Source organism: Tinamus guttatus, unplaced genomic scaffold (genome assembly GCF_059628265.1).
Source record: "Tinamus guttatus ecotype Peru unplaced genomic scaffold, ASM5962826v1 Tinamus_guttatus_pri_ptg000459l, whole genome shotgun sequence".
NCBI classification, from domain to species: domain Eukaryota; kingdom Metazoa; phylum Chordata; class Aves; order Tinamiformes; family Tinamidae; genus Tinamus; species Tinamus guttatus.
In genome coordinates this window covers 4,281,566-4,291,770 of record NW_028288993.1, presented here as the reverse complement: position 1 = coordinate 4,291,770, position 10,205 = coordinate 4,281,566, and the positions used below count along the sequence as shown (strand labels likewise).

Below are 10,205 nucleotides of genomic sequence, written 5' to 3'. Positions count from 1 at the left end.
ATTGCAAATCCTAGTTTTCTTAGTACCCACTTCCATGAAAAGACAAATTCACACATTGTGTACTCATCCTCCAGTCCCTAGGGTGTTCTGAAGCGGCGGGACAAATCAAAACACACAGTTCTACCCTCTGCAGCTCTGACTTGGTGGCATGTGCTTGAGCCCTCAGTGTTCCCAATTTGCAACACAGACCCCCAGCCTCTTTCCCTGCAGTTCAGCCTTCTCCGCTTTTTCCAAGTGTAGCACACAAGCAAGAGAGAAAGCAAACGATTAAACAGTGACTGCCCCCGCCCTCCTTTGCCCTTGTCTGTTCCCTGGGTCCAGTGGTATTCAGCCAAATCCAAGCAGCTCTTTTCTGATGTAGATTTTTGTTTCCTCTCAGGTTAAGAAAAAAACTACCCATATTCTTCCTCTCCTTAGAAGTCAAAGGAATTCTCTGCACTCGTTCCCATTGCCAATGGAGAGAGAGAAAAAAAAAAAAAAAAAAAAAGAGCAGTTTTTACAATCCATATTTACAGGACAAATCAATTAGTTAATGAATAACGACAGCCAAAAAATGAGAGGCACAATCCTAAACTAGAACATAAAAGCAGTGTCCAAAAACAAAGTGGAGATTCCTTCTGAAGTTCAAATCATGGATTAGTGTTTGTCTGTGCAAACAGTTGCTAAAACTATTCCTGACCGGCAGTCAGCTGTTTATTCCTTTATACGATGGTATTGAGGGAACAGTGGCTGTGGCGGCTGCCTGTAAGAGTTTCTGCCGGTGTGTTTTCACCTAGCGGAGTATCAGGAGGGACGAGAAAGGTGCTGCTGTCAGCAGAGTCTTCCAGCTCTACCGGAGAAGGACCAACGGAGGGAGGAAGCGATTCCTCTGCAAGTTGTGGGGATACATCACAGTTTCCTAGTGATGGAGGATTGCTCTGCACTGTCTGAGAAAGAACTCCATCTGCAAAGGAGGGAAACAAGCAGAATCAGAGCATGAAGTGCATTATTTCACATTCCCAAGTAGATTTACTATCTGTATTTCTGGAAGTCCTGAATTTTTCCTATTTTTGTACTACTGCATTCAGAGATGACATTGCAGAAGTGGAAAACTGTGTAGCAAAGAAAACTTGGATATATAAATAGGATACTTGCACTAATCAGTCCTGCTTATCTTGTGAGATGCACTGATTTAAAAAAATCCCAAACTGGAATATTATTACAGTCTGTTAATACTGCAGCTGCAAAACTGAAAAGCATGGGGTGAATCATTTAAAAATGGTATTTTGGGCCAATTTTTGTGGAGGAGGAAAGGAACAGAGAAGCAGCTGGATATTTTTTGTTTGAAATCTCTTGCACTTGAATGTGTTCTACTCTAGTAACCTCTCTCCAAAAGGACAGACAAGGTACCAGCATAACAGAAACCAGATGACCCATGCAAGTTAATATTTCAAAATAGATAAATCTAAGAGTTCAATTGCTTGCATCATGGGTTCCCCTTTCAACTTAGACCATCCAAAAGAACCTTTAGTAAAAGAAAACAAATCTAATGATCCATGTTAACATGAGACTTTTCCATCACAGAAATCAGAGATTATGTTGTGGAATATTTTTCTCAGCATAATCACTAAAACATGTACAGTTATAATTCAGAACAAATTATCTAACCTCAAATCAAACTGGAAAACAGTAAGAAGAGAGAAATTATTGCCTGTATACCTGGAGTAGAACAAATGATACTGTCTGGATTGACAGAAGCCTCATAAGGGGGAGGTGGGTCGTCTGGATGTTGAATATCTGGATACTTGTACGCAGTATAAGGGGGAGGCGGATCGTGGAAATGAAACGCCCCCCCTTCTCCATCATCTGAAAGGTGCAGCGGAGTAAGGCCTGTTCCAAAACCATCTGGACCATAATCGAAGCCAGGCATCCTGCGGCCCAAGTTAAAATGGTGCACTATTTCAAGAGAAGCAAAAGAAGAAATAAACAACTTGATCCCATTTTTTTTCCTCAAGCTAAGGCAGATCTTGACACCTTTTTCCACTTTCACACTCCAAGAACTCACATCTCATGACAACCTAAAAAAAGGCAGCTCTTAAGAAGCCTGCATAACCCATACAAGTCAACTCACTGCAGTTACACAACAATGCCCAGCATTGGTCCTGCATCACATCCAACTTTGAATCTAAGCTCTTCAGATCAAGGACAATGTCCGTACATTGAAGATATTCCACCTGTGGACTACATACGAGCAACAAACTCTTCCCACTGGTGGCTAATAAAGGAGTTAAGCTTGAAGAGTATACCAAGACATACAGATTCAGGCATGGGCAGTCACACCAGACCATGAGATTTCTCAACTTTCTACACATCAACCTATCAACAATAAGTATAAGGAGGCAGATAAGCATTTGGAGAACCACGTTATGACCAGATCAGACAGCCACCACAGAGCTACAGTTGAATACAGCTCTTAATAGCATTTATAACCAAGCTTTCACAGGCGCTCTCCGCACAGACTTATTTTCCTTCTACTTTCTTCATGCTGAAGCACATTTATGCAGCTAATATCAAGACTCATTACAGATCCAGGCTACTTACAATTTGCTCCTATCAAAGACTCTATGCGCTCTCTCCGCCTCTGGCGTAGCCGGTGAACCATGAAGAGCAGCAGAGAGAGGATAAGAAAGGAGGAAATGCAGCTCACTATCAGACGCATTCCACTGGCCATTGAGTCAAACAAGCTGTTGCCATCTGTTACAAGAAATATTAAAATGCCTGTTACTACTGTTCAGGACTAATTTTTCATCATGCTTTTTTTTTTGCCAGCACTGGGGAGATAAATGTAGGGTTAAGATGACTTTGGATATCCTCACTATTACATTTCAACCAGCAAAGATATCTCTAAACATGTTCATATGTTGTTTCCAAATTGGCAGTTCATTAAAATATTAGGAACCAAAATGCCTTAAAAACATGATCAGCATGATAATCCTTCAGGGAGTGAGGAGATTAAGGTAAAGAGGAATTAAATTATTTTCCAAGAACCACACAGCAAGCAAGTGGCTGAACATGAACCAGATCAAAGAGTTTAGGATTTGCAGCTCTATTCCACAGCTATCAGATGTAACATTTGGAAAGCTGCTGCTGTCAAATTAGCAGTTCCAGCAATGTCAGACATGAAAGGTATTTATTACTCGCAATTGAACCAGTAACACTTGATTCTGCTCAAGTAGCACACGCATAAATACTCTGCACAAAAGATAACAAAAAATGACTGCTTTGGCCAAAAAAAAAAAAAAAAAGACCTCTGAACCCAGGCTAGGTGTGGGTAGGGAAGGGACAAGGCAGCTGAACTACATCATCACCAGTCGCACGAGAAGCAGCAGCTCCTGCACCACTGCAAGGGCACAGGCTTCCTCGACAGATCCAGTCACCTCTCCTCTCCCATGTCCACCACGGCCACGGGAGAGCTTTCCCTTTGCTCTCCCTTTCATTAGTGGCAGGAAAAGCTGTATCAAAAGATCCCTTACAAAAGCAAGCTGAGAGCATCACAAAAGCTGTAAACACTAGCTTCCTACAGATGCTAAGAATAGAAACCCACTCGATTTATGCATGGTTAAAGATACATGGCTAGCAGCTGGTATTTATTACATAACACATTCTTGGCAACAGGTAATTCAATTATATGCTACACAGAACTAATGTAATAACCTCTCAAATCCAGCCAGATTATGCAAAATCTTCTACGCTGGCAAGTCTTTTAGTAACTCTTTGTCAAGCTTGAACTGAATCAGTCATGTAATAACCCACCAACCTGGCACGCCTAAGAGCAATGCTGGCTTTGTGATCATCACCAAGCAGCTCTAGCATCAGTCTCTTAAACAGAAAGTTGGCCTCTTGCTGCCTTTGCATGTATTCTCTTTAAACCAGCTCAACTGCAATTCTCTAGCCCTTTGTGGACTTGTTGGACCTCTATCACATTGTTTCCAGTCTGGATCCTAACAGTTAATCTGCTTGGCTACATAATCCATTGCCAAACAAAGTTTTAGATTAAAAAAAAAGAGTTGGTTTCAACATAAATCTTCATTGCAGAGACTTCCAAGATAAATAAAAGTAGATCATTTCAGAATGGCTGTTTTACACTCAAGATAAGAGTAATACCCTGCAACTTCACCAAATCAGTCACTAGAGAACCCCCTGCACTGCCAGATTTTTGAAAATCCTTATTTTCAGAAATGAGAGTGAGATCTGTCCAAACGAGTGTCATGCAGAAGAAAACCATTTCTACCACATCTGTGGAGAGGCAAAAGACAGATTACCTTGGTTTCAGCACTGTGCCTGAAAGATTTTCCTGTATCTCCAGTTAAACGGAAAAAGAAAAGTCTTTCAGGGAAGTATAGCTATGATGGCTAAGCTTACTCCTTCCATTGAGGAACTGTCTTACTACCAAGTCCTTGAGTAATATTCTTTATTCCATTATAATTGATGCTCACCCACTCACACAGCAAAAGCTGATTACCTACAAACCCAAGAGAAGGATTTGTTTTCCCCAGTCTTTCCTTGGGCGATTAATTTACTTACTGTTGATTAGTAAACAATTTTCTTTCCTCTGCAACAGTTTAGGGAAGATATACACAAGAATTGGGCAAATACATGCTGATTAAAGAAAGTAATTCACTAATTTTGTCATCTGGAATAGTCATTTATAAAGCACCCTTCCAGATGCTTATAAATTAACTGAAATGGTTCGTTTAAAGATTTCAGTGTTTATCATCAACTGAACTGACTATATGACAAAGGAGGTTTGACAACAGCTTGATGGCTCTTCTCTCAGAAAGCTGTTATTAAGAAAAACCAGAACAGCTCAGAAAAAAAGCATAAAACAGTCTCATTTAGTATCAGTACAGAAAGAGCAGCTTAAGGATCAGAAAGACCGTGTTAAAATATACTCTTCAAATCAGTATTCATGAAATAACAGTTAAGACCCAGAGCATAAGCAAGGATTAAAGAACACTGCACCGGGTTATCCTGGGTCATCTTATCCTGTCTGTTGGCTGATGCTTTGCTGACATTGTTTCAGAAGATTAAAAAAAAGTGCAGAGAAAGTTTTATCTCTGCTGACAAAGAGTAGGAAGAAAACTGCTTTGTCCCACTCCTCTCCCAACTAACCTGCAACAACAGCTACAAACATGTGCAAGCACAACCTTCAGAATGAAGGAGAGTGACAGAGCTGGGAGCCACAGTGGCCTTTTATCATTAACACATGTAGTTAAAACATGGATGAGAATGGCTGCAAATCTGGAAGCCAATAAGCACCCTCTTTTTGGAACAGAAATAGAAATGACCCTCCATGTTTCCCAGATTGTAAGCAGTTCTAAGTTTCCTTGTGCAAACAGCTTCTTAGGTCCTTATAAACAGATTATTTTAAAATACCAGGAAATGCCAAATACGATATAGCATTTCTTTTTGTAAGTCTTTTTACAGAGAAATAAAAGCCAAATATCCACATCTCCAAATGGCAACTGGCAAACAGAACAGAGAAGAATCAACATAAATGTTATTGATCCAAAACAAGAAGACTGAGATGCTAAATCCAAAGAGCATGGTCACACGCACAGATTGTTACTGTAACTCTCTATAATTTATAAAATGTACTACCCTGAGACCCTTGCAAGGAGACTTCCACACAGAAAAATAATGCTCATGTCCCTAAAAAGGTACTTAATAGTAGTGGTCAAGCAAAAATATTTTCTTAAGCATGACAAAGCAAGTGAGCCGGCTGCTTTATTAAAAATCCACACTACTGTCAGCCTCCATACAGAAGATAAGCTACTGCCTCTCTTACATAAGTAGTATCAAAGATGACTATTCCTAGCAACAGCCTGAAGTGTTTCACTTCTTGTGAGTTGAGCTTTCTTTCCCCACACAGGACTTATGACCAACAACGTCTAGGAACTGAAAGAGCCCATTTTCCCAAAGTTATACCCAAACATAACCAAGTTGATGACAAACTTGTTTTTCTGGATAAAACTGTAGCAGTTGTCTCACCTGGGTCTAAACACGTAAATTTGCAGCACTCCTTAGGGTCTTTGCGATACTGCTGACATCCCTGGGGCCGCTCACACAAAGCGGCCACACACATTTCGGGTTCACCGTTGTGACACGTGCAGCTCAAACAGGGGTCATCCCCTTTCGGAGTGAAATAGTAGCCTTCATCTACAATGTTGTCTTTGATATCAACGCAGGTCTGGCCTAGAACAGAAATACGCATCAATACCTACGTGTCTACCAGACAGAAATCCAGTTTGATCTGTAAAGTGATTTGTAAATATAGACAGAGTACTGGTTAAGTGTCATACTTCTACATTAAAGCAACTTTGAAAAGGGATCTTGAAGGAGAGGGGGAGATAAATGGATAGTCTGGAGCCAAGCAGGGATGATTTAGTACTTGAAACAGACAGAGTAAACATTCAGTGGAAGTGACAATGCTTTCAGGCATTCCTTCCAAAATACGGAGATTAACAGAGCAAACTAAGTAGTCTGAGAAGAATAAGCTTCATTATCGTGCCTACTACAGCTCCTCTCTGACTGGGCAGCGGGAGACAGATGGACTGAAACAGGCTGGATCTTCTCTGTACCAGACCCTAAAGATCTCAGTGGAGCATGTCTGAGAAGGGAAGGCACGCAGTAGCACTTCCTGCTGCCATAGCTACATCTTGATCCTCGCCCCAAGTAGGAAACTTGGGCATCACCCTTCCCTCCTCACAGATCTAAAGGGAGACTCTGAACTCCAAAAATCAAACCAGGGAAATGGAGAAAGTCTTGTGATCTGCAGCTCACCTGGAGGGCTGGCTACCCCCTCTGCCCTAAACACAGACCAGCTGGGAGGACGCAGGTGCTCCAGCCCTCTTCATCTTAGTGGCTCCCCACTGAACTCATGCCAATTTATTAATGTCTTTCTTGTATAGGGCACCTAAAACTAAATACAGTTTCCGTCTGCTCAACGTACACGTTTCATATGTTCTCCCTCTAGTTAAGGGTTTGGCAGAGACACTGCCTTCCCTTCCTAAGGAGATGACCAAAAGTGTCCTGTTTTGGCTAAACACATGACCTTCGAAGTAAGATTCCAAGAGTTTAATCTCAAGGCAGACAAGGCAATACCCTTTCGTCCTAATTTTCAAACTTTAAGTGGCAGAGAGAAACTGCGTTTTCCTCCTCTCGTATTCTTTAAGTCTTTTCCTGTTTTAAAGGAAAGCAAACAGGAAACACTAAGAACTAGAATAAAAATGCAACATCACATTTATTTTTCTCCTTTTGGCAGAGGAGCATCAGCTATATGAGCTCTTGCCCGTTACCTGAAAATACTGCTAAGGAATGTTTCCCCTATAGTGACACACAACGTTTGGAAGGAAAAGCAGAACACCGAATGAGAACACTTTTCCCCCTTTAACTGTGAAACCATAGCTGCTTTTCTTTTTTCCAGGGTTCTAACTACTGGCTGGAAAGAATTCAATAGAAGTTGCTATATTCAATATAAAGCAGAAATATTTGTTCCCTCATTTTCATGTGAGGAATGATCAAATTTAATATGGTAAAAACTATTTTAAAATTGAGTTTTTTTTTTTTTTAAGAATATCTTATTCTGGGGGTGATAATGTTCTTTAAAAATTAAATAGAGCTGCTGTTTTAAGTGAAAATCTGTACTATGGTTGGCAACCAACCATATGGTGTTGCTATTTAAATCAAACAAGACTTACACATTTTTTTTTTCTTTATTCTCTGGGCACAAGGAAGACGGGATAACCAACATATTTGTTACACGCATAGTTAAACAGACAACACTAACATTGAACTAAAACCAACTTACTTCTTTTGCAGAGGAATGAGGATTTCTCATAGCAGTTTTCAGCATACCAGCTGTGTAAACCATGATGCCGAAGGGTAGGAAAATGGAAACACTGAAGCTGGGCACAAAGAACGTTTTCATTTTCAGACATAGCCGTACCAAAGATAGGGTCAGGGGGCAGAAATACTTCTGAAGAACCTAAAACAAGATGCACTGGTATAAGCAGCTTTAAAAGGATCTGTAGTGTCATTTACTTCATGCGCACTAACTCTGCTACAAGGCTACTGTCCTCTAGCTTTAGCTTCCATTAGCAACATTCCTCCGGGGGAAGGCAAACAGCAGAGAGGGAAGGGATGAGTCACAGACAGAAAAAGCTACTGCTTTCAATACTGCACAATTTTGTCATTCTGCAACTGTAGGAGTATGTTTTAATATCTCTGCAAATCGTTCTTTCTAGAGTCCCACAAGCCCACCTGCCAACTCTTATGGATCCCTTCAACCAACGCCCAGCATGGACTTGGTAGCCAAGGAAAAAGGAGCAGTGATCAGTAAAGCAGAGTGTTTGAGCAAGAGCCCATCGGGATCTCCTGCCTCATACTCCAAGCACTTCCTAGGGCTTCCAAAGATGTTTGCACAGGTGTATCTAGCCTGGGCACTGGAATGCAGAGCCATTCCTGCAGCCCCACGTTGCTCTTTCCATGTACAGTGCAGAGCAGTACTAACAGTCTGAAACCAGGGCTTCTTAGCTTGGATCTGAGAACAAGGCTGCACTGCCACTTCTGCTCCTGCATGTCTTTTCAACTCATGTAGTTGTTCAAAATTTGTACTGTGACAGGTTCCATATAGTCAGCCTGAGCTCCAGTTATTTTTCTCATGGTGGAGATTAGCTCATGAACACAGACACAGACAAAAACAAAAATAATAAATCACTTCTGCACACAACCACCTTGTATGCTTAGATTTACTACCAGTCTTTTCTTCTCTTACTAGCAGGGGAGCCATTTTATACTATTGATGCCAACTTTTGTATTGACAACTTGTTTAAAATCTGTGCTTTTTGGCAACATAAAAGCAACATCCAGCTTGATATCTCATATTGCAAGAGAGGTCAAAGGCATCTCATAAAAAAAAAAATTAAGTTGTGCTTCTGATCAGCATCTGATTTTACTGTTAATCAGCTGGTATTCAAAGTAGCAGGACTTGAAATTAATAGTGGGATACCAGGAGACCGCAACTGTAAAAATTAGCCTATTTCATAATGCTACAGACACCTACTTTTCAGACTTAAGTGCTTGAACAGTGACTTAAACAGCTCCTGCATGTTTTACTGTTGCGGATGCTGTCAGGAGGTGGCAGTGCAGTTAACTTTCCAAAGAGTACAGAAAGGTCCTTTTAAAGAGAATCTTTTCTTGAGCTTCATAGACAAAACCTATTTGCAGACAGTTTTGTGCAGGTCAGGTATCAACCTTATCAGAAGAAGTCATTTCCCTCCTTCTCTTCCCTCTGCTGTCAAATAAAATGTATCTTCAGTACTTTAACTTAAGGAACAGAATGAAAATGCTTCTGCCTCCCCCAAAAGTAGCTTTTTCCTCCAAATAGTGAGTCTAATCTTTCTACTTCAGTGACAGAAGAAATATTTTGTGCATGTCAGCACAGTAAAATCAGCACTGTCCTTAAAAAGCTAATCTGGGTTTTACTGCCCTCTCATGTAGCAAGAGAAGTATTTTCAAAACTTAATTGCTTAGAAAAAATCTTGCTCATGACAACATATTTGTGCATAATAGATGGTTTTCCTCACAGATTTCCCATTACTGAAAGCACTTAATGAACAGAGGACAACTCATATCACCTTTCAAATGCTGCCCTGGAATTCACAATGACAATACTTAAAGAAAAGCCTTGTTTTAAATTTTCCACGATCCTACACTGGCACAGTATTTAGACTAGAGTTCACACAAGGATTTTGAGCTAAACTAGTCACTCAGCTGGTTTTTAAAAATGCATAAAAACATATCTGTGTTTTCAGCAGGGGGAGCTGCTTACCCTGCAACTGCATAAGCTGAGCCAGTGAAGCCTAAGAGATTAATGTTGGTTCTTAAAACAAGTTGATGTTGTTATTTCTGGGAAGTAGGCTTTTTTTTTTTTCTCTTAAATTAAGTAAATTTGTAATATTTTCAAGTTGAAAATTTCCAGGTAATAATTAGTCAAAAATCCATGATTTTTAAAAAGAATCACATTGAAAACTACCAAAAGACACCCCCACCTCCCAAAAAAGGGCAAAAAAGGGCAAAAAAGAACAATCAAATACCCTACCACATTCTGCAAGAATATTAGTATCAGGAATCGGCAGTAAAACCAGACATTCACCACAAAAAGA

At 40.4% G+C, this 10,205-nt stretch overlaps 1 protein-coding gene across 4 annotated transcripts in view; it reads right to left on the bottom strand.

The window, feature by feature from the left end:
- Positions 1-410: 410 nt before the first annotated feature.
- Positions 411-10,205, bottom strand: part of DGCR2 (DiGeorge syndrome critical region gene 2) — a 40,704-nt gene continuing 30,909 nt past the window's right edge. For all 4 annotated transcript variants that reach the window (XM_088532344.1, XM_088532346.1, XM_088532345.1 and 1 more), the window contains 5 exons: positions 7,850-8,026; positions 6,031-6,234; positions 2,581-2,733; positions 1,699-1,935; positions 411-943 (listed from right to left, as the gene is read on the bottom strand). In XM_088532344.1, coding sequence (XP_088388470.1) covers positions 702-943; positions 1,699-1,935; positions 2,581-2,733; positions 6,031-6,234; positions 7,850-8,026 — 1,013 coding nt within the window. In that variant the 3' untranslated portion in view covers positions 411-701. The remainder of the gene's footprint in view (positions 944-1,698; positions 1,936-2,580; positions 2,734-6,030; positions 6,235-7,849; positions 8,027-10,205) is intronic.